This window comes from Anguilla anguilla, chromosome 1 (genome assembly GCF_013347855.1).
Source record: "Anguilla anguilla isolate fAngAng1 chromosome 1, fAngAng1.pri, whole genome shotgun sequence".
Taxonomy (NCBI): domain Eukaryota; kingdom Metazoa; phylum Chordata; class Actinopteri; order Anguilliformes; family Anguillidae; genus Anguilla; species Anguilla anguilla.
Genome location: NC_049201.1, coordinates 85,195,154 through 85,220,272, shown reverse-complemented (window position 1 = coordinate 85,220,272; position 25,119 = coordinate 85,195,154). Strand labels below are relative to the sequence as shown.

The 25,119-nt window shown below is 40.3% G+C and overlaps 2 protein-coding genes across 2 annotated transcripts in view; both read right to left on the bottom strand.

Moving 5' to 3' along the window:
* LOC118235876 (sialic acid-binding Ig-like lectin 5) overlaps positions 1-4,260 on the bottom strand; it is a 63,749-nt gene extending 59,489 nt beyond the window's left edge. The window contains exon 1 of the mRNA XM_035433745.1: positions 4,140-4,260. The gene's annotated coding sequence lies outside the window, so the exon portion shown is untranslated. The remainder of the gene's footprint in view (positions 1-4,139) is intronic.
* Positions 4,261-7,089: 2,829 nt separating this feature from the next.
* The window catches only part of LOC118235527, a 30,738-nt gene continuing 12,708 nt past the window's right edge, over positions 7,090-25,119 (bottom strand). The window contains exons 5-21 of the mRNA XM_035432966.1: positions 24,257-24,553; positions 23,344-23,721; positions 21,106-21,393; positions 20,291-20,587; positions 19,845-19,904; positions 19,457-19,559; positions 18,975-19,022; positions 18,776-18,802; positions 18,467-18,517; positions 18,068-18,115; positions 13,975-14,001; positions 13,218-13,265; positions 13,063-13,089; positions 11,995-12,036; positions 11,851-11,919; positions 11,416-11,455; positions 7,090-7,627 (exon numbers count right to left, since the gene is read on the bottom strand). Of these exons, the coding sequence (XP_035288857.1) occupies positions 7,550-7,627; positions 11,416-11,455; positions 11,851-11,919; positions 11,995-12,036; positions 13,063-13,089; positions 13,218-13,265; positions 13,975-14,001; positions 18,068-18,115; positions 18,467-18,517; positions 18,776-18,802; positions 18,975-19,022; positions 19,457-19,559; positions 19,845-19,904; positions 20,291-20,587; positions 21,106-21,393; positions 23,344-23,721; positions 24,257-24,553 (1,928 nt within the window). The 3' untranslated portion in view covers positions 7,090-7,549. The remainder of the gene's footprint in view (positions 7,628-11,415; positions 11,456-11,850; positions 11,920-11,994; positions 12,037-13,062; positions 13,090-13,217; positions 13,266-13,974; positions 14,002-18,067; positions 18,116-18,466; positions 18,518-18,775; positions 18,803-18,974; positions 19,023-19,456; positions 19,560-19,844; positions 19,905-20,290; positions 20,588-21,105; positions 21,394-23,343; positions 23,722-24,256; positions 24,554-25,119) is intronic.

Below are 25,119 nucleotides of genomic sequence, written 5' to 3'. Positions count from 1 at the left end.
CACGACCCCAGCAGTGCTGATATTGTTTGTGGTATTTCTGCAGTCCATGAAGCCGCGTGCACATTTACCACTGGAAAAAAACACAATCATAGTGTGACATTATGAGATTATGTTACATACAGACTTTAAAATGGTGTGAATTGTGTTCTTGGCTAGAAATAGCTGTACTATTGAGTATTGTACCTTATTGAACCTGTGTTTTGTAGTTGTCCAATGACCATGATATGCACTTTTGTACGTCGCTTTGGATAAAATCGTCTGCTAAATAATGTAAATATTTTAGTTTTTTGTCGTTTTTACTCCTAGATTTGTTTCTGAATTTCTTGGCAACACTTTTTCCAAATTAGCCAAAATGTATATGGTCAGCCATTTTAGTCTCTTTCTAAAAGAGAAAAAAATAATCTACATGTTAGTCTGTGTCTTTGTATCTCGCTGATTAACTAATTGAGCTCAAGTAAGCGTAAACAAAAAAAAAAAACAGTCACATTTATGTGTCAATGTTTTTATTTCAAAATAAATTTGAATATTACATTACAGATGATCAGATGATCATATTTAGAACGACTTATACAACTTTTTTTAAATTTTTTTTTTACATTGCATTCATTTATACAGCTGGATATATACTGAAGCAATGCAGATTAAGTACCTTGCTCAAGGGTATAACAGCAGTGTCCTACCTGAGAATCAAACCTGTGACCTTTAGGTTACAAGCCCAGTGCCTTACCCATTATACTGCACTTCCGCCCCATGTAAGCCACAGGCAACTGCAGAAAGTTCTGTGCTCTGCTATTTTGCCCTTAATTATCTAGATTTCATCATCTTTCAGATATTGTAGCTACAATCACCTTGACTGAATTAGGCAAGCCTGAGCTTTTAACATATTATTGGCTGAAAAGCATAGGCTCACTGTAACCACCAAGGGCAGTTTTTTTTTTTTTTGGAATACCACGGACACCCAAATAAAATCCATTTTGGCTTCAACAAATATAAGTAATTTAGCATTTTTCTTTTATTCATGTCAAAGTGAACAAGAATCATTCAGTGCCAACAATGAGGGATTTTAGTGTGTACTTATCACCAATTAAGTGAAATCTCAGAACTCTCTCCAAATTTCAATAATGAGTAGCAAAATAAGTTACAGTTTGACTATGGACAAAAGACCTTTCTTAACATTTCTTAACATAACATAATGATGAGAACAGGCCATTCAGCCCAACAATGCTTGCCATATTCCTGACTATATTGTACCTAGTGGTCTAAGTACCTACAGACTAGTTAGTGTCTAACACCATATCAAGCCTGGTCTTGAAAAGCTGAAAAAGTTTCTGCCTCTACTACGTGACTTGGGAATAGACATATTCTTTCTGTAAACAAGCTGAAAGAGCAACAACAGAATAAAAACAGTACCATATGAGTAGATGGCATAAAACCATAAAGCCTGTGTTGTCATTGCAGTTGAATGCAGAGGAAGACCTTGCCTGGTGGAAGAGAAAGAAATAGTTGCATGATATAGGGCCACTTTTAAAGACAGTAAACATAGTCCATTGTGGTGTACTGAACCTCAAGAAACTCAACTCAGGTTATTTATAACTGAACCGCAGAAACAGTGAAATGCAACACAACTCTGCAAAGTGTTAAAAGCTTGGTCAGGTTTGGCTGAAGGCATTTGGTTCAAGTAAAACAAACCCCAATTGTTGAGACAAAGGACATACATATTTTTAAACATATTTTCTTGTTTACACAAACACAATGTATAATATAAGACTGCACAGTATACTGCCTTTTATTGCTAATATTTAACAATTGTACACAACTGCATGTTTTGATCAACATTTAAAGATTTTTTAAAAGAACAACATTACATTACATTACATTCATTTGGCAGACGCTTTTATCCAAAGCGACGTACAAAAAAAGTGCATTTCATGGTCGTAGACAACTGCTGAACACGGGTTCAGTAAGGTACAATACTTATTTTGTACAGCTATTTCTAGCGGAGAACAGTGAACACTATTCTGGCCTAACATCTGCAAAGCCAACTAGGCAGAAGAATAAGCTACAGTATTAGGACAAATACAAATTACCAAGAGTGGTTGGGATGGGGCAACATGTAACAAGTGACAGGAAAAGGGTTTTTCTTTTTTTTTTTTTATATAAAAGAGTGAAATATACAGCGTGGTGGTGGTTAGTCTAGATATAGTCTGAAGAGATGAGTCTTCAGGCCACGGCGGAAGATGGGTAGTGAGGGGGAGGTTCGGAGAGGGACGGGGAGTTCGTTCCACCACTGGGGAGCTAGGGTGGAGAAGCTCTGTGATCCCTTTGGGCGGGTGGGAGGGGTTACAAGGCGCCCTGCTGCCGCAGAGCGGAGTGGTCGAGCAGGCACATAGAATTGAGTCATGTCCTGCAAGTAGATGGGGGCTGTCCTGTTGGCAGCAGTGTAGGCAAGGGTCAGGGCTTTGAACCGGATCCTGGCGGCGACCGGTAGCCAGTGAAGTGATCGCAGCAGAGGAGTGACGTGGGAGAATTTGGGGAGGTTGTAGATGAGTTGGGCAGCGGCATTCTGAATCATCTGTAGTGGCTGTATGGCACAAGCTGGCAGGCTTGCAAGGAGAGAGTTGCAGTAATCAAGGCGAGAGGTCACCGTAGCCTGGACTAGCAGCTGGGTGGAGTGCGTTGTCAGGTATGGTCGAATCCTTCTGATGTTGTACAGAACAATACATGAAGGCCTTAACTTGGATTTGTGATTAAATTTAGATGCCTGTTTCTTTTTTTTTCTATTTTTAACAGTCAGCTTTCTGAGTTTAGCAATCATGAACATGAATCTGCTAAACCGAATTTGTGAAGAAAAACTATTTCCTGCATTTATTTGTATTTCAAAGTAAACAAAAATGTTGACTGAATACAGGCTTCAGCATTCCACATACATATGCAGCATTAGCGTTTAATAGCATGAGCATTGTGTCGGGTTTCAGTCATACATTAATAAAGTAACATACTACTAGTTAGTTAGTCAGTCAGTTAGTTAGTTAGTTAATTAGTTAGAGTCTTTATTATCCCCTTGGGGTAATTTGTTCTGCAGCATAGTCTACAATAAATAACAATATACATATATATACCCATGACAACTGATAAAGATTAAAAAACATTTTTAAAAATACTGAACTTTATGTATCAAAGATTATGTATTTCAAATGTATGTGTAAAAAGTTTCATCTTTCATTAATAATACCCTGATCTGTATTTTAAAGTCACATGACTATTAATGTCTCAGTAAATACAGTAGGCCTACACAAGGCTATCGCCTGATTAGGTGCAGCTTATTTCCTGCTTTGTTTTCAGAGTCTGTGGTTCTTTGCTCTTGTTCATTTAATGTCGTCTACTGGCCGCAAGGACAGGTTTTGTCCTTGTTTGTGTAACATAGTTTAATGTTCAGCTGAATTGTTGATACAGTAGGTTTCCAGTTGGGTCTGCACTTCTTGCATGTGCTGTCTCTCTTGAAACCATACTTTCCCCCTCTACAGCAATTCAATCCCACATATTTGCACAGTTTTCATTATACGTAACTGGATAAGAGAATCTGCTAAATGTCAGTAAAGTAAAAAGCCTAAATTACTGACGCCAAACATTTCAAATAAGTTATAGCATTTTTGTTTTGCTTTTCTGCTTTGTTTTGTTGGGTTTGTTTAACTGTACAGTTTAACCGGGCTGGCTAATTTGCTGGGTTCACTTCACTTTACAACATCTCTCTACCAGTGTGTCCCTACCACCATCTCAGAAAACAGCCCACATAAGAAAGAAAAACACTTAAATCGCCTGCCAGAAATAAAATGAATGAATTAATTAATTGCACAATATAAACACAATATTACACAAAATATGCAGTCAATTAGTGCCAGTTCTTTCACAAGGTAATGGAAAGAATACTATAATATTAATTTGTATTCAATATAACACATCAAATGTAATCCAGCACAATCAAAGAGCATAATGTCAGGCTAGAATATCCAATATTTCATCTAGATTGTGCCAATAGTTGTCAAATTATGGCTTTTAATAGGTGGTAGCATACACCTAAATGCCTAAAACATAACCAACCCATAATTTAAAAATCAGCACACAGCCACATCAATACATACCTGCACTTTGATAATTCTGTTTCACTGTAATCCTCGCAAGATTATTCGATTTGTGCAGCCGATGAAGACACGATCAAACAACTGGTCAGCTCTGACTGTAAATGTGCATCATGTACCACATCCTAATAACAAAAGACAACTTCCTGCCTTGTAACTGAGCTAATTTCCTACACACTCATATGAACTTCATCCTGCACCCTCGTATCACACTCAAGATATTTAACTGTAAAAATAAACTGAGCCACAAATACCACAGCTAGTAGTGCCATTTCAGGTGTTCCTGAGTGATATACACAGCCATTGGTAGTAGTGCCATTACAGGTGTTCCTGAGAGACATAAGATTTTAAAGTAAGCTTTACAGTATGTGTTCTGATAAAATATGTCATCCTGAAACAATAAGTAATGCCAATTCATCCAGTTTCACTACTGCATATTCTGCCAGCTAGCAAGAATAAATTAGAAATGTCCCTTTTTTATTTAAAAATTTTAAGAGAAGTATGTTGCTGGTAAAACGAAATACACTTAATATTTTATGTACACTGTAGGGCAAATGTAACTGGACAGTTGGTTCTCATCGTTAAGCATCCTGCTAGCTACAGCAGGTAACAAAACCAGGAAAGATCTCAACCAAGCACTTACGCTGAGTTCCGTAAGTTTGCCTCTCAAGCTTAATGTGGTAAAACATATGTACCCAAATGACCACAAGGAAATGTGCCAAAATTTACAATTTACAGTTGTGCAAAAATTGCATCTAGTAATGTGGTTGCAACTATAGCAGTTATCTCTTTAAAGGCATATGCAGTTAAATCAGACAAAAGCAATCCTTTCCCCATGAATCATGGCTTACCACAATAAAGTCTATTGTTCTCACTGTAGAGTAACGTAGCAGTGGAAGTCAGTAGATCCAGCCATTGAAAACCTCTATTTACTGAGTAAGTGAAACCAAAGGTTGGTCTGATTGGTCATACAGTAATAAACATACCTGCCTTTTCATGCTAAGTATAACTGTTTTGGTCACACATGTCTACTGTGCTAAATACAACTCAACATTTCCAGCTCATCTCTGTAGCACAGCCTTACAAAGGTACCTACCACAGGCACACCATGGAAAAAAGTGTTGCTTCTGTAAAATAACTTTTTACCATCCTGCTAATGTATTAAGAATGAAATGAAATGTATAAAGCCAAAACAAACATATGGGGCAAAATTACATCTTCCAAATTATAAAGTTAAATCAATCCCTGTCTATTTATATTACACTTGTTAATCATATCAAATATTTTGGTTGTACTGTAAATAGATTTTTAGTCATAGTAATATAATATACGTACAGTAGAGCATATAAACAGTTACTGAATAATTCTAACAGCTGTGAAGCAGGCCAGCTAAACCGCTCCCTCTCCACCAGCAGATGGCGCATTAACCACATCACCCCTCCACAGTTTGCCTCTGGCTTCCTGTTACGGTAGAGGTAAAGAGGAGTGTAGGACGGCTTTCTCACAGAGGATTTTGCTGTTGAATCTTTTCGGTGCATCGGTGAAGGTAAAAGGTAAGCCATTCCGGTGTTATTGGTCTCTTATTTACAAATGAATTTCATCATTATACATATGCATTGTTACATATTCTGTTAAATGCAAAAGTACTGGGACAGTATTTTTGTTTTGGCTGTGTACTCTAACACATTGGATTTACACTGTATCAAACAGTTGATTTTGACACACCCAAAGTTTTGGCTATGCCTCTGATCAATTTATTTCGTAGCCTCATGATGGCCTAATTTACTGACATTGACACTTTCTGGGTGTCATGTATATTAATTAATGCCATGCAGCTGGTATTCAGCAAGAATCAGCTGAGCAGCTAATTACTTTTGCTCTTCTAAAATGGGGGACTATTTATAAAAAGTGTTGCAATTCCTACACGGTTAAAGCTGTATATGCCCTCAAATTAAAGCTGACAGTCTGCACTTTAACCCCATACTCAATTTTTTATTTTCAATGTGCTGGAGCAGAAAAGCCAAGAAAACAATAATCGTGTCACCGTGCTGATATTTTTGCATTTAACTGTATATGTAGGGCGGCAGGGTGGTACAGTGGGTAGCACTGTCGCCTCACAACAAGAAGGTCGTGTATTCGAATCTCAGCCAGGGTACTCTGGTTTCCTCCCACAGTCCAAAGACATGCAGGTAGGCTAATTGGAGACTCTAAATTGCCCATAGGTATGAGTTAGCGAGTGAATGGTGTGTGTGCCCTGCGATAGATTGGCGGCCTGTCCAGGGTGTGTTCCTGCCTCTCGCCCAATGCATGCTGGGATAGGCTCCAGTGCCCCCCGCAACGCTGCTCAGGATATAGATAATGGATGGACCCAGCTCAGGATAAGCGGGTATAGATAATGGATGGACCCTGCTCAGGATAAGCGGGTATAGATAATGGATGGATGTGTGTCCATGGAATCTTTTCACCAAAGGGTGAGCTTGTACTTGCCTGACCTTGTTGTTGTGGCTGGCATTTCACTGACTAACTGGCTAAAGCTAGGTGTTGATTTGAGACAAAAACCAGTATATTTTTGCTCATCACTGTTTGGTCCGTAGAAAATTTGGCAAGAGCTATGTTTTTTTGTGCATTAATATGCACAATGTGGTAATACACAATTCGTGAACTGAACGTCGTAGATTTACAGTATTTAATCATTTAAGCCATTGTCAGGACGGCTTCCATCCTTATTCAATTTGAAATCACAGTAGCTTTGCAACCATTTTCCCCTGTTCCTCTTGTTCCTCTGATGTAATTCACACGGTGTATGATGTTAGGATTAGTTCGACAGTCTTCCATCCACCCATCCATCCATCATCTATCGTACAAGGGCCATATATTTATCACAAAAGCTGACCCCTCTAACATCGTGAATTATTTATTGCAGCAAAGATATTCTCAGAACACAAAATAATCAATGAATTAAATATAAATGTTTCACTCTTGATTATAGTAATATACTTGGTGACAATACATGTAGGCCTGCAAAGCAGTATATGGCAATATTAATAAACAATATTGAAATAAGACATCAAGTAATGTACCGTTAAAAAATCAAAAGGATCCTTTCCAAGCACCCAGCACACGTACTAGAGAACAGAATTAACCCTTCTTATGATTCTTGTGATACCAAAACCTCCATCTTCATGGCCGTTCAGTAATAAACGTGCTGGCAGAAATCACAAGCCTTATTCACATCGCGCACAAGCTATATCCGATAAAAAAGTATCATATGTGAAATGTGTGCATGGAGAATTACAATCAAATTCCTGTCGTGTGACAAAGGCCTTTTCAATGCATAGTCATCGCTTGAACTGCCTCCGGATCACGTATGTTAAAGTAGCAGGTTTTTCTTAAGACTAGCCAACTTTGTGCCATTACATGTTCGCATAAATGTCCTCTTTAAAACAATTCTCATAATCCTCCTCTTCTTCTTCTTCTTCAAAATATGGTGTCTGGAAATAGAAAAGGAACACAGTGAAACCATTTCATTGCAGACACAAATGCACAGAAGTTATACTTCCTGCAGCTCCAGAAAAGCTTGTATAGTGATGTTATGCCTCCAGGGTTGTGCATGTGTGCACTACCCCATTACTGTGCAAAAGATTACCTCTATTCATACTTTCTGTTGGAACTATTTCCTACGGACCATGCAATTAGACACTATTTCACACCAGGCACAAAGGGCCTACACAATATAAAAATAACTGTCTCCAAGGGAGGCTTAACCACATATTAATCACAGGGATGCCAATAGGGGCGACATTGCTCAGGAGGTAAGACCGATTGTCTGGCAGTCGGAGGGTTGCTGGTTCAAACCCTGCCCTGGGCATGTTGAAGTGTCCTTGAGCAAGACACCTAACCCCTAACTGCTCTGGCGAATGAGAGGCATCAATTGTAAAGCGCTTTGGATAAAAGCGCTATATAAATGCAGTCCATTTACCATCAATCATTTTTAAACCTACTGTATGTTCTGCAGAAAAAAATTGTAATACTCAATAAAAACTTTTTGTGTCTGAAAAATTGTTAAAGTAATAATCTCGAAGATTTTCATTAAAATAAATGTCTGTTAAGTCACTATCTATCGCTGAATTAGGTAACACAATGGTGATTGAGCCTATTATTATATTAATTTATATTATTATTATTATTATTATTATTATTTATGATTAAAGAACTGGGTGTCTGTGGCGACATTCCCGGGAAAAAATCACAAACGGCGCATAGATAGTGACGCGTTTTCCATCACCCATCAGTGGTTGGTCCACCAGAGAGGGTAGGCGGAGCTAACGCAACAGGCTTGCTCTTCAACTCACTTGTGTGTGAGCGGCGTACTGTTTTTTCCGCTGTCTGCTAGCGTTAAAGGTGTGGGGGTTATGGAACCCTGATAAGTTTTTGTGTAACATGAGAGGTCATATTATTTGTTGATGTAGATTTCGTATTACATTTGATGACAATGTAACGTTACTAAATTACATAGCTATTTGCACTGCTAACGCTAGCTACCGGACCATGTCAATAAAGGCAACATTAGTTTAGACAATGTTGCGCACAGTATCCATCTCTCATATCAGGGAACGTTGCGTTAGCTAGCTAACGTAATTAACACAATCTAATGTCAGCTAACAATTAGAAAAAACGCTAGCTAACGCTACCGACTGGTACCGACCTCGCAAACCGTCTCTCGAATGCAATGCTACCTTGTTGCAGCGTTGCAATGTAGCTAACTAAAGGCCAGTTCAGATCAATGATTTGCAATGAGACTGGATGCAACTTGAAAAATTCCAAAACGTCTGATTGTGAAAGTTCTAAAACTGCACTTGGCGATTTGACAAGGTGGGTCTTTTGAGACCCCAGGCAACGGCTTCAGACGCTCTGCAGATAACCAGTTCACATCGTTGCAATTTTCTCTGCAACATTCTAAAACCGCTTCGTCTTGTTGCGAATCATTTATCTCAACTGGCCTTAAAGTTACCGTTATTTACACTGCCATCAAGTTCATCAACATATTGATCGGAATAAAGCCGGGGTATAGGTGGAGCAGAGTGGGGTCTGATTTCTGTGTAAAGATGTCAAGCTGGAGAAAACTAAATAAAAGAATACGGCAGTATGGATTAGCGTTGTTACTATTTTATTACGCTTCCTCATATGTTCCTTCAGCCTTGATTCCCTTTTTTGATGAAATCTCCTTTGTTTTTGTTTTATTCTTCTTATTCTGATTGCTAATTTAACTCCCAGCTCAGCTTACACAAACAGTTTAGCTAGCAAAACCAGAAACAAGGCAGTTGTTTCAAAAATATCACACAACAATCATTCACGATGATGATGCACGAGATACATAATTGCACGAGCCACAGCGAATCCCGCGAATTCTTCTCTGCAGTGTAAAGATCTTCATATCGAGCAAAAGGGGATGTGAATGTAATATGCTGCGAGGGAAATGTCCCCATGGGGATAAACAAGTTCTCTATGTATATGTATGTACAATATGCATTATACATGCAGTATTTATTTACGTAGCAAATATACAATCACTTGTACATTTACTCAAATTGAGTTCAGAAGCAAGTATAGACATGTGTTCTGGAGAAATATGCTTCCTGTAGTTACTGACCAGCAGTTTTCTACATGAATTTCAATGTGTTCCATGAGGCAATTCGACATATTTGACACTTTGATCTGACACAAAGTTTGCATGAGATTGTAGAATGGTAAGATTACAAAACACAGGGCCAAGTGACTTGAAAGAATTGAGGAAATATTGGGTAGCATTGCTTTGGAATACATCTTATTTAATTTCGGTGAGGCAAGATAGCCTATATTGTTTGTAGAACCGTAACTTGGCGTCATTTTGATATCAATACTTTTAATGGCAGGCCTGGATTTTGGCAGTCTGAATGAATGAGTTATAGACGGTGTATGCCTTGTATGTGCGAGTAACTTGTTTTTTATGAGATACACGTTTAACGCGTCGACCGCGTTGCTGTTCGGGGTGAAGACCAGTGTAGTCGAAGCGTTAACCGTGCTTATGTCTTAACAAATGCAGTTATTTTATGGAGCATCAAGTCTTCTCCTTCCCTACATTGTAACAATAGAAAACCAAGTCTTACCAGCTATAAATACCGCACAAAGGGATACAGTCAACGCCCAAAACATGTTGCTCTGCAAAGCAGCGTGTACTCAGTTTAGTGTGAGATGCACTACTGGTAGGTGCCTAGGTGGAAGGGGTTTCTCTGCTTTTCCATGGCAAGCCCTTAGCAGGAAATGGGAAGGAACTGATGCCCTTGTGACGACGAACTGAACAGTCTTACGTTGTTAATGCCCAGGAAGCAATGAAATAATCACAATAAAGTGCTTACTATCTAGTGACATCAATCAAAGGACGAGTTGTTGAATACCTTTAAATGCATCCTCACAAATCTTTTTTTTAATTTAATTTTTTTTTTTTTACAGCAGGTGTTTTTTAGGTGTTGTAGCCTATGTGTGCATCGCATAGACTGCTTGTTCCAACTCAGAGGCTTCAATGAGAAGCCGAGCAGAACGTAATCCCTGTTCATTGAGCTGAGTCCAGCACAAATTCGCCAATAAAGGGAACGTAACACACTGTTAAAAACTTCCCATTAGGGGTTGAATCGTTTAGTGGCAGCTGGCAGGCGCCAGTGGCGGTTTTAGCAGAAGCTGGCGGAGTGGTATCTTTTAGTGGCACCTGGTGGACTCCAGTGGCTGCTGCAACAACAACGGTCGCATTTCTGGCAACCGCCTTTCAAGTTTCCTTATTGGCCCGCCTGTACGCGACAGCTGTTGTACTTTCAATACAGCAACTTGTTAGCATCTAGACGGTGAAGCTTAGGAAGTAGCAGGAAACAGCCTGTACTGTGCATGCTTGCACACAAAAGCGCTTGCTGCCCATTGAGTTCAATGTGGACATCCGAGGTGATTTAACATGTTAAATTTTATTTCATTTTATTTTCAGTTTTATTTCTTACGACTTCTGAGTTTTTTGTTAGTTATTTTTAACCAATAAAAAATTTATTAAATTTGAACTTTTCTTTGTGGGACAAGGAATTTTCACTCTTGCATGCTTGGAATGGTCCACAGGGAAGCATTTCTAGAGCCTCTATCTCTGTAAATCGTGTATTTAAAATGGCTAGACTTAAGAGGCAACAAATAAAAAATAAATAAAAATAAGCCTGCGCATTCATTTACTGAATCTAGCCGCACTGTTGTCTGGTACAGTACTTACGTCATTCCTATGTTTGGCAGCATGGGCAGATTTTGGGTTTCTAGAGAAGGGGAAAACATTTCTCCAGTATTTATACTTTCAAATGATCTCTTTTAAACTCTTTACTAATGTCACTGAATTTCAAATACAGTCATAGAAAGGTGTAGCAAGCATAATTAAAATCTGTTTATAAATTATAACAAACTGTTAATGATAAAATAATAAACTGTTTACAAGTTTAACTAAACAGTAATGAAAAAAAACCTAAATGGCAACAACTGAAAGCTTACTGATTTTATTACTTGTCGCAAAACAAATGCCTGAAAAACGTTAAAAAATATATAGAACTCCATGATTCATCTTTTGTGAAGCTGATTCACTGTGTCCCGTTTTTTTTTTTTTTTGTTTAGCATGTTATAAAACTATAAAAATATTGTTTTAAACAGGGTGATTTACCTTACAGGAGACGGGAAGTGGGGTTTTGGTTTGGTTGGAACATTGCCTGCTAAGCTCTCGTTATTGGCCCTGTGAGTGAACAATGTTTGCGATAAGACTTTCACCTGTGACAGTGCTTTAACGACAGAAACATTATATGCTTACCTGTAGCCCACATTCATCTCAGGTCCGTTGCCATGTTGCTGTCTGTAAGCGCACAGATAAGACCTTTGTTTCAGTATTAAACCGGGCCACCAGAGCACTGATTCAAGTTATTTCTGTCACGGTACGGGGGTTAGGACCCAGGCGCAGAGTGGGAAAAAACACGAAACTCAAAAATGAAAATACAAATCAAGACTTTACTAACAAAACAAACAAAAGGCCAATTCCAAAAGGAAAAAAAAAAAAAAACAGGAAACACGTAAAGGAACTCAAAACAAGCAAAACTAGAAACTCAAAAGCATAGCAGACACAGGGAACAGAAACAGTACGGGTAGAACACAGACAGGGCAGAACACAGGCAGGAAGAACACAGGCAGACGGAACACAAGGCAGGCAGAGCTCAAGAACACAAGCAGGTAGATACATACAAGTCAGAAACAAACACAAGTCAGGAACAAGCACAAGTCGGAAGCAAACACAAGGAACCAGCACCCGAGTCAAGGAGACAAAGAACTTAAATAGACAGGGGTAACAAGACACAGGTGAACTCAAAGAACAATCAAACCAGAGGGAAGGGAAATGAGAGGCAGGTGGGGACAATGATTAAATAACGAGACAATAATAAAATAATTGAAAGCAATAATACAATTAACCAACAGGGGAACGAGCAGGACACAAAACAGAAGTGCCGCCATCTGGTGGCCCAACAGGGAAAAACAGACAGAAACACAGAACCATAACAATTTCGCTCTATTGCTTTCTGTAAAAGCATACCTATAACTTTAACATGTGGGAACAAAAGTGTGGAACGGTGTTTTAGGGACATTACCTGGTTGAAGCCCAAAATTTTTGAAACACTTGGCAGCATTGCTATTACAGTCTTTTTCTTCAATTTTACAATCTTAATTGCTTCAGTAAATTACCCAGATGTATAAACTGGTAACACGTGAATTTCAGTCTATTCAATTTACGCAATGATATGAATATGGATATGGTGCCAGAACGAGTACTATAAAAAGTGACATAAATAACTGGAAAGGTAAATTATTTTGATGTTTTGCACCAGCTTACCTTGAAAATCTGCTCCAAATGGACCTCCTGTTAAAATCATGGACAAAATAAGAAAAACTTATTCATAGACTTTTTAATCTTTTGAAAAAACAAGATCCATATTTTTCTCAATGGTTATGGTGGAAATTTTCCAGAAGTATTGCCCATGTGATTACCTTTTTTCTGGGCGAGGAGGTCTGTCCAGGAAGTCTTTGGGATTTCTTCTGTGTGTGCCATACAGAGAAATAGAATGTTTTTTATTCAGCTGACAGCAGTAAGTGATTTTCACACTCACATTATTTAGCTATACCTAACATTACAGAATACATTTGCTAGACCATTGTGTAATGAATTCATACAATGCAGCATCCAGGAAACATTAAATCAGCCAGAAACTGACTATAACAATTATTACAATAAATGTATTCTGTTCAGACTACTTGTCTTGATGTGTGCTTGGTATATCTAACTTAACACTTGTCTCGAGAGTTCAAAGACTTTTTACAAATTCAGAATTGTTTTTCTCAGACATAGAATTACTGAGACATTGGATTTCTAAGATCCAATCTGGTGCACGTGTTAAATGATCAGTACATTATAATAAATATATGATAAGCATATGATCAACAGAAACTTGATAAACAGACCATGAAGAAAATATAGCAGTGTAGCACAGTGGGTAAGGAACTGGGCTTGTAACCGAAAGGTCATAGGTTCGATTCCTGGGTAGGACACTGCCGTTGTACCCTTGAGCAAGGTACTTAACCTGCACCTCCACCATACATTGCTTCAGTATGCATCCAGCTGTATAAATGGATACAATGTAAAAATGCTAAGTAATGCTAAAGTGTCTGGATAAGAGCGTCTGCTAAATGCCTGTAATGTAATGTAATATAAAAAAAGGAAATCACTGCAGTAATCCAAATTATTTACCTGGAAAACCGCCTCCAGAATGATGCCCTATTTGCAAAAACACAAAAAACAAAACATATTGTACAATTAGTGACATGTACTGCTGTGAAAATGAAGGAAGGATTAACACTGCTGAGTCCACCTGGACGGTGGATGACTGGTATTAGGATGGCAGGTATGCCATCCCGCCAAGTTACGCCTTGGAGGGGGCATGCCCCATACCAATACAGCACCGAGAGTTTGGCACTTTTCAGGGTTCCCCACAGAAATAACCACAACAGCCACAGACACTCAGCCCTTAAAAACATTAAATTCTGTACATTTTGACCCCATTTCAACAGACAGATTTCATAAACAACTTCACATGTCCACACAATAAAGCCCCAAACTAAGGGGATTTTGCGTTTTCTCCTTCTTCTTCTTCTTCTTCTTCTTCTCTTTCTTCTTCTTCTTCTTCTTCTCATTCTTATTTTTCCTGCCGCCTATCCCACTAACAACATGTCTCCCCATTGGACATTTTACTGACATCAGTCAAATCCTCACCCTCACGACCCAATCAAAAACTCGCATACACAGGCAAAATACCCATACCTTCTTACTCTGAAACATTTCCAGTTTAAACAGCTAATCTGCCTGTGGCCTAGTGGGTAAGGTTACAGTCTGGGGAACATGGGGTCTTAGGTTCAAGCCCAGCTAGGAACACGTTTCTTTAACCTGCTTTTACCCTCACTAATAATTGTCTACTACTTATCAATTATTGCTTTTGCACCATATCTACCCGCCGTTCACCGAACGTATACACTGCATTATGACGACCGTCTGCACGTTCAGTTATTAACCGGCTACAATATTGCAGAGCCATATGGATTCAACAGGAGCTCTTCTGGCCTGTGTTCTTCTTTAAAACCACGTACAGGTTTGCCAATGATATTTCACGCATTGCATAGCTATGTCATGGTGCTGCACTAACAAAGTCACAGACTGGTAAACCTCCAGTTGAAGGATTGAATCCCGCCTCGCCCTCAGGCAGATAATTCCCTCTTTTACACTAACGTTTTTTACGCTTTTATATTTTCTTTACCAAAACTCACTCACGGCCACCCATATGCATTTCATGACAGCAAATGTATTCCTTTTATTAAAAAGTTACACCAGTTCACCACTGTGCCATTTCTACTAACTATATTTCTTCACTTGGCTACCGTATGAAACCTTCTTATCAGCAAACGCCACGTTTCTACATTCATGTTACCTCGCCCTGTTCTCTATCTAGCCACATACAAACAATTACTACGTATGTACGTTCTGCAACTCCCCATTAAAACATTACATTTTAAATCATGACTCACTCATAAGTATAGCCGCGTTTCCACCAAAATTACCCTGAACTTTTAGTCCCAGGAACTACTTTACCAGGAACTAAAAGGTTCCTTCAGCCCATGGTTGTCTGCGTTTCCACCGCGGTCTAAAGTCCCGCGAAGATTAGGCAAATTAGCCCACTGACGTATGAAAAAGCGACGTTGTTGTCGGTCCATCTGTCATATGATTTCTTCTGTAACCCCATACTACCACCGAAGTAGCCTACATTATTTTCTAATAACCGGGACAGCCCAGAGGGGTTTATTCCACTTATATACAACGGGTTACCAACAATGACTATATATGGTTACTTTTGTATTTATTGATTTTCATATATCCTCTCAAACACATTCATTATGTTTTTATGCGAACATTCGCTTTCATGTCTTGACATCCAAAGCGACAGAATGCATTCACATTTATATGTATAACTGGCAACAACAGCAGAAACACGTTGTAAACAATTTGCTGTTTGATTACTTTCTCGTCGTCAATTCCATATAGGCTAATCGCAAAATGACAAGAATAGAACGAAAACTCGTACTTGCGTGAAAATTTAAATTAGTAGTGGTACAGCCACCGTTTGCTTTTCTTCGAAGTTACTGCTAGCCGAGCAGCGAAGTGTGCCCTCCAGATGCGAACCATGCACCATAAATTAGTCCATAGTCTTCCTGGTCTTTTCGTGGAATTGAAAAATGGCAGTAAAATTGAGTAAAATTACGGCAGTCTGAAAAAGCTAAAGGGACGATTACTAGAATTAACCTGTTATTTTACCCTGACAAAAAGTGCGGAAGGTGGTTTCCAGTTTGCTTGTACTGTATCACCAATGTTAATTACGCAGAACTACCGCATACCTCACATAACTGTATCAAACGATTGAGTCAATTACAACGGGCTAACAAAAATCCGGAAGAAAATATTCAGCAACCGAATTAATCCGTTTGAATGTTTTGGTAGCCTACGTAATATGCTGTCCCAGCACGAATGCTTAGCATTTTATAAAAACGAATACTAAAGCAAGAAAAGAACAGAAGAGCACACGTTATAATTCCAAGACGTTGGCAGGCTATAACCAAAACTAGGCTACTGCGCCGCATAACATACAAGTTTGATTTGAAGTTATTATGAAAATAAATTGGTTTGCGGCTGCATATTTTCAAACATGGCGGGTAATGGCGGAAAATAAATACAAAAAAATGCTGCGAGTACTCGACCAATCAGAAATGTTCAGCGCTGCAAGCTCCACCCAAAAGGTTCCTGTACTTTCGGAAAGTACTACCCCCCGAGCAGGAACCTTTTGGGGGGTAGAATAAAGCTCCAGGAACTAAATTTAGACCCTAGTTCCTGCGGTGGAAACGCACTGAGTTCCTCAAAAGGTTCCTAGTTCCGGGGTAAAGTTCCTGCGGTGGAAACGCGGCTTATAACTACTAGTACTGAACATGAGAAAAGTACCTCAGTGCAACAGATTTCACACGTTACTTAACCCTCCACTTCAACGGTTAATATTTTATAGCGGCTGTTATATATACCATTCGATAAGGAAACTAAGCTCGCTCATGGTCACTTTATTTACTCCGCACTATAGTCTGTGATCATGTCAACCTTCACCTACATGCCCATTCTGCTAAAAACATATTGTTTCAATTACGCAATTTCATAATTTCATCCTAATTTCTCTCACACTGTTGTTATTTTCTCATATGCAAAGCCTGCTGGGACATATGCGTCTGCTCCTATTCTCCACTATCAAGTTTTCGGGTTCTAGTTTAGCAAAACAGCGAAGAGGATTCCCACCTGCAGATAAGCCTATCAAAATGCCTTATAAACCTTACAAACACAAAGTGCATGTCCACGAAATAACATACAACGGAGCAGGACAGCAGGATACACAAGTTGCGACCTAGGCAGCTCTAATTCTACGGGCTTGCTGATTCTTATCTCAATCAAGGCTCGTTGGATGGCCGTAAAATCCGTGAGTACATACACTGGCCATATTACACCTGCGTTTCTGTTGCGTTTACACTTACGCCACCGCACCCTTTGTCACAGCCACTGTTTTACATATATAGCAAACCGAAACTGCTAAACAGTACACACTCATCAGACTGTACAAATTCACACAAGGATAGCCATAATCCACAACCGTTTCTTACAGGGTCACTTCGCATTTCTCACTCTCATAATAAAACGCTTTGCAAAAAGAAATGATATCTCATAAAAAACACGTTTTCAACGTACAAAAATGCCAAGTTACTCAAAAGTATTGATATCAAAATGACGCCAAGTTACGGTACTACAAGCAATATAGGCTACCTTGCCTCACCGAAATTACATAAGATGTATTTCAAAGCAATGCTACCCAATATTTCCTCAGTTTGTTCAAGTCTGATTAGGCAAATGTGATTTCAGTGCTAGTTTGTACTTGACAGGATTGTTTGTTTGTTTGCTGAACAGGTTACCCTACAGGGTTGGAGTCCTGATTTGGGGTCACTTCTGGCACTACAATCTTTACTTCACTCTAGTGTGTTTCTTTTGCACCTCTGCACCTTGAACTGATGCACTTGTTGTACGTCGCTCTGGATAAGAGCGTCTGCTAAATGCTTGTAATGTAATGTAATGTAATGAACAAGGTGCAACAAGTGCACTTTAATGCATCCATTACATGTTACACACACACACACACACACACTCCTTTTTCCTAGTGAGGCTACAATGCTGCTTAGAGGAGCATCAAAGTGTTACTGGGTTACAGTACCTTTCCTCTGGACGAGGTGGTCTACGTGGACAGTCCCTGGGAAGTTCCCTGTGGGTGTGTGATAGATTACCATGTAAATATTGAAATAAAGCACAGAATCGCACTTGTTCCTCCAATACTTTCAATTTTACAGGGTCACAGTGAGCAGCCCGGACTCCTGGGGCGTTACTCTTTTTCACTGAGGTTAATTAAAACGCCATTATATTTGGATTGTTTGTTCAGTATCACCTGACATTTTTAATTCAACGCTGTCAGAAATGTGTTTAGGGATCTGTTTCGCAGATGGAAGAAGCTGACACACAGCGCCACCAAAGCCGACACACAGCTCTTAGGGTTTTGATTTTTCTCTTTTCTGATCACCGAAGTGCTTCTACTGACCATCGATGCAACATCACTCACCTGTGGCCAGTGTTGCCCACATTCCAACTAGTGCTGTTACCTTCATGCCTTCTGTGAACAGACAGACATCGCGTTTGATTTATCACAGTTCAAGGCCACGTCTAATGACCTCTCCAATCAGTGAACTCTAGTTAACTGAATAAAATGTAGCACGCATTCACAACCAGATATCATTACTATTTTTACGCAGCATATAAGGTAAGCAAATAAGGGACTTATTGCCACAGAGAAATTTGTTGTGGATGTTGGAATATAGATATGTACACGAGGTATTAGGTTTTGCTGAAATTATATGTACAATCTGCTTACCTGGAAAATCTTTTCCAAAAAGACCTCCTGATTGATAGACAAGAAAAGAAAGAACCAGCCAGTTTTCAAACTTGGAAACCTTTATACACGCTTCATTCTTCACATGATACAGTTCATTTGGCACAGTGAAATACCACTTTTTCCAGATTTTTTTAAATTTAAGATTATATGGCAAAATATAGTTTCTTGGGGTACTCACTGATTGTCAGGTTGTGGTGACCTCAGTGAGTGTTGATCAGTACTTTTCCTGTGGGTTTTAGAGTGACACATTTTGGTAAACTAGCTACTGGTAGTAGTAAGCATAGAATAATAAGTATAAGTATAGTTTCTGCTGTAGATTGAAATGTAGAATATATTGCCATGGAAAGCTTTATTTAGTCCTGGGCTGCCCAACCCTGTTCCTGGAGATCTACCATCTTGGAGGTTTTCATTTCAGCCCTGAATTGGCACACCTCATTCTACTAATTAGCAGCTCAGAGAGATCTCTACCTGCTGTATGAGGTGTACTGTGTTAGGCTTTGAGTGAAAACCTACAGGATGGTAGATCTCCAGGAAACAGAGTTGGCCAGCCCTGATTTTGTCTGTTTTTCTGGTTTTATAGTCCTGCTGTGTAACGTAGTTGAGGAAGATATATGGCTTAATAGATAGCACCCTTCTGGATTTGGCCAAATTGATGCTCACCTGGAACACATTTTCCTGCACGTCAAAACTCCCACACACAGAGCCAGGGCAAGCAGGGCAGCAGCTGTGGCAGGCAGCAGGATGGGGAGGAGGCTCTGCTTTCCTACAGAGAAATACAGAACGGCAGTGCCAGTAACTATCAGGGGTGGAAAATCCAGGTTCAGAAAGTAAAGAAAGTTTTTTCAATTCTGTAAACATCTGATTTAGTGAAGAAATTGAACACATCGTAAATAAACTGTCTGGCCCATGAAATACCATAATCTTAGCTTCTGTTTTTTGTTTTTTCAAGAAAGGCAGACAGCATTTAAAACAAACCCCTTTATTAAAGCCTAGTGCCATTGTTTTGCTTTTTGCTTCTAGTTCAAGATGCAACTTAAAATATACACACTGCTTGTGTCATTAGTGTCCAGACCAGCAGGGGGCGATTCAGGCGCTGGGGGTTCATGCTCTGAAAAGTAAAAGGAGGCAAAATCAGGCTTGATCCACCTTAAAATTGATCATATTTAACTATCCAAGAGCACAAAGATATGAGCGGTGTTAGTCCGAATGTGTTTGTTATCCCATTCAGATCCAGCTGGCGATTTTCAAGACAAATTATATTATACTGGTGCCATACTGCTCTACCTCAGGAGATAGTAGGGTTGTATACTATGAGGTGATAAAGTCCACTGTGCATTTTAAATATATACTTTCCATCTTTTAAAATCAAAATCAAGCTCTTTCTTGCCAGTTTCTCCAAACATACACCTCTAAGGAAACATAATATAAAGCATTTTGTTATGTAATTGCGTGCCTTATGTTGTTTTATTTAATAATTTTATGCCATATACGTACTTCTCACGTGTAAATCGATTGAGGTCATTGGCCTTTTCCCATCAGGAAACTCAGCTGTGCAGGTCAGAGTTTTACCGTGGTCATCCATAGATGCAATGAACATTATACTGGATACAGTTTTCCACTTAGTGGCAGCCATATTTGTAGTACTGCTGGAGGCTGGCATGTCCTTGTAGTTCCACACAATAGCCGGCTGTTGTTTAGAGCAGGTGTAAAAGACAGAACATGTGACGTTCTTCACCACACCTTCAAGGAACTCCACTGGGCCGGGATCAGTAATGATCTCCCCAACTGAACCTAAAGCAGAGATGCAGTTTAGCTACAATCCATATTTGTTAACACGTTAGTAAAATATAGTCGTCAGTTTATGTTTGTATACCGTTGTTGTTGTTTTTCATTTACGATTGTTTTCTTTCTTTGTGAAGGCTGGACTTGAGTGTGCAATTATAGCTACAAAAGTGGACTGCAAAAATTAAACCAAGGATCAATCTTTCCCAAACACAATACCACTGGTAATTTCAAATTAAGCCTGGGTGTCTTTTTTTTGTTGCAAACTGTGTGGCCCGTTCAGCTATCATCAAACCTGTCTACTGAGTTTGAAACAGGGTGACATTTGCATTTGCTGTAATTAAAATTTGTGATAAAAAAAGCTTAATTTACATTTTAATTGCTGAAATGCAGGCATCCATAAGAAGAGTTCCCCTACAGATTATGTCCTAACTCAACATGCAGTTGATGAACTGGGCTGATTAACCAGCGATGCCTGCAGCGCACCATCGATGTCAGTTTGACACTACCCTGCTGTAGCGCCTTACATTCGGCCTGGATGGTGATGTCCACCTGGGCCGCCCGGCCTCCTGGATGCTGGACACGACAAGACACAGTCTGTTGATCTTCAACGATGACCCACGTCTGCACCAACGTGATTTTCCACTTGACGTCTTGCGCTTCAGTTTCACGACGCTGGCCCGTCTCGGGCAAACCAATCAGGCTCAGTATAGGGGGCGTGGCCGGACACGTGTGGTACGCACAGCACTGCACGCTGATTTGCTCTCCCACCTTGGGTATGCCAATAATCTGCATTTCTGGTTTATCCACTCTGTCTGCAGAAAATGCAGAAGAATGAAATCGGTGAAAAAGTTCTTATTTTTTTAAAATGGCCACCATCAGTGGAGGCAACGTATTTAACTGCAAATGGAAACTAAGCAAGTCACGTCCATCATTTCCAAGCAAACTGGTACATTTTCAGTCAAATGAAAACCTTCACCATATTACAGTAGAGAAATAATAGAGTTCAATTCTCTCACCTCGTACACGGATTTTCACCGCTTTGTCATAAAATCTAAAATAGCGATATGTGACATAGCCTAGGGTTTTCGTCATACTTGTTCCTGGTTATGGTTATACACTTTGTTGTACGTCGCTCTGGATAAGAGCGTCTGCCAAATGCCTGTAATGTAATGTAGTCTCCAGGCCGGCACGCTCGTCCCCTCCTAGTCCGTGGATGTCTGACCCCCTCTGTGGCTGCAGATTTTTAAACATGGCGGTTGAAATAAAACACTGCAAGTAGTCGACCAATCAATAATTTTCAGCGCTTGCGCCCCACCCCAAAGGTTCCGGTACCTTTGGAAAGTACTACCCCCCGAACAGGAACTTTTTTGGGGGTAAAATAAAGCCCCCGGAACTAAATTTAGACTCTAGTTCCTGCGGTCGAAACGTTTTTTTGAGTTCCTCAAAAGGTTCCTAGTTCCGGGGTAAAGTTCCTGCGGTTGTTGTAGTCTGTATTTCCGGTCACTTGTCTCCCCAGTACTGTCTCTGTGTCTGTGTTCCCTGAGCTGCTTCACTCCCCTGTACTTGTGTGATTTCACTATTCGGGTGGTTCCGGGTTTTCGTGGTTTCCCCCCTTCTTTCCATTCTCGCCTTACTTCCTGCTTATTTCTAGTTTTACTAATTTCTACTAATCCCTACTAACTTATAGATTGTAAAGTACTAACCTCGCTAATATACTAACATGTGAATATTACTAATGGACTAACACACACTAGTTTTGGGTTTTTGATAGTTTAGATCGCTAAACTAATATATTAACCAGTCTCCCCTTTTCCATGCTGCGCTGTAGCTCCGCCCCTTTTCTTTCTAGCCTGCTCTAACGCTAAGTTCTGCAATTGCCTGCACCTGTCTCTTGCTCTAACTGCACCTCTCTCTCTCTGCACGTGTTTACCTGCTTCACCCAGGCCGTCTGTTATCATTGTTGTCTATGTGATTCCAGTCCGCGTTTTGTCAGTCCCCTGTCATTGAATTAGTTTTCCTAATGTTCTTCACCTGGATGTTGTTTGTTACTCCTCCCTCACTCACTTAACCCCTCCTTGATTGTTATCTTCCCCAGTGTATAAATGTCAGTCTTTTCCACCTGTTCTATGTCAGAACGTTGATCATATTCATTGTGCCGATTATTTGTAAGCCTTTGTTTATTGAGATTCCTGCGACACCCCTTTGCCCGACTTCGAGTTTGCCTGCCCCTTTTGGTTTTGTTTGCTCTGGTTCGACCTTCGCTTTTCTTTGACTTCTCTTTTGCCTGCCCCTTTGTACCTTCGCTATTTCTGATCTCCTGGTTTTTGACTTTTTGCCTGTCTTTTTACCATTCTTTTGGAAACTCGATTCGGTACCGCACTCTCTCTGATCACCTGGCTTCGAACCTCGGACTGAATAAAGATAACGTTTTTTGGATTTCCCTGGTCTGCGTGTGGGTCCTTACACAGAACATCACAGCGGTGGAAACGCGGCTAAAGACAGCCTACATGATTTTTGACTCAGCACGGTTATGCGAGTCCGTTTTTATGTCTTTAAAGTTGGTTCTGGTACAACATGTTGTACATTGTGAGCTTCACCGACCATAAAACATTATGAGTCCACGTTATCTAAAAGCAGGGTGCCATGGTCCCCTGGTTCCAGCACCTATGACTCAGCCGAATTAAAATTTTGTTGAAAATCTTTCCCTAATTTATTACACAAAATAGGAAATGACGAGGGCATAATGAATGGTTTCCTCTCACCAGTCACATAAATCTCCACGGTCTTGTCCTGATAGTTCTGTCTGTGGTAGGAGGAGATGGGCTTGGGGTCCACCCAGGTGTAAAGCCTCTGTCTATGATGGTTCATCTCGACGGGGTTAATTTTCAGGCTGCAGCTCCGGTCACTCGGAGATCCGTACAGAGAGGTTTTCCCTCTGAAGTCACTGATGACATCACCAGGGCGCGCTGGGCTGTACACCACCGGGTACTCCCCGGGCGTGTACTTGTACCACATGACACTGATGTCAGAGGGCAGGGTGGAGGAGTACTCAAAATGGCAGGGGATGACCAGGCACGAGCCCTGCAGGCCTGTCACCTGGCTGGGCATAGAGAAGCGCCACCCCAGGGAAAACATGGCCCCTGAAAAACACCCACAGGAAGATGAGATTTCATCTGCACACGAGCGCAGTTACTGCAGACGCTATGGAGTAACCAGATGGTGAGCTCTGTGTTCTTAAAATTAAAATTCCTCAGTTGTCTACATCAGTGCAACATAGCATTGAGAAACCCCCCATTGCCAACCAGAATGCATTAGTGCTGAGGCACGCACAGATTTCCTGGAATCGCAGGGTCATGACAACGAAAAGGATAGTCTTCTGATTGGTTCACACATCAGAGGTTTTTAGTACATCGTAAGATTCATGAACTCTATCTCTCGTTTAAGTTGAATTACAGTATGTTTGCTGTTATTAGCAAAATCACAAAGTATTGCAAGCAGCTACAAGCTTTTAGCTGTGACAGTTGCTTATCACATAAAGCTTTATCAGTAAACACATAAAACTGCCTTTCCAAAGATATCTTTGTCCTTATACCTTGTCTGGCATGCCATGCAAAACTGTAAACCATATTTCATTCTTAATGAAAAAGGGACCTCTCTCATTTTGGGAAAACTCACTTTTCACCTTCAGAGTGATGTAGCCCTCTTGGATTTGCCCATTGGTGAACCTTGCGGTGCATTTCAGGGCTTGGTTGTGGTCGCTGGCCCCTGCCTTGAATGTCAAAGTGGACCGGCTTTCCCAGCTCCCACTGCCTCGTTTCTGAAACTCGCTGGAGACCTTCATGCCTCCATAATTCCAAGACAGATCTGGACGCTGCTCTTGGCAGGCGTAGGACACGGAACAGACCACGTCCTTCTCCACGCCTTCCAGGAACTCCTCCGAACTGGGATTTATAGTGACCTTTGTCACTGAACCTGAGGCAGAAGGTTAGTACACATTGGTCCCTTGCTTAGCATCTGCATGTGACCTTGCAACGGTCGTTTATTCTCAGGCATCGCCTTAGCATGACATTTTCTGACGGTAGTTACATCAAACACAACAGTGGTGTTTATTTTCACGATTTCCAGTCATTTCACTCCCATGTGTGAAGGCCCAGTCCTAGTCACCTGACACGATCAGTGCAGTGACGTCTGATTTCCCTCACTCAAGGGAGAGTGCAAACAAGTTCTCACGCTCCTCAACACGCGAGGCTTCCTGCTTCCTGCTTCCTGTTCCATCACGGTTCACAAGCTGAGCTCGCATAGACATGAATCTTAAGGCTGCACTCTCCATCTAGAGCTTTAAATGCTAACTGTATAAAACTGACCAGTATTGTAGCTGATGGAAATAATTTTGAAATTTAGCCATGGCCGTGTAATTGCAAATATATCCCAAATAAATGCGCGATTGTCGTACGGTAGCGGTAACTCAAGGCTGGAGAATTAGGGCGTGTCCAACTCTACAATTGTGCAGTTGTAGGAGTGAAAATTAAAATCAGAAA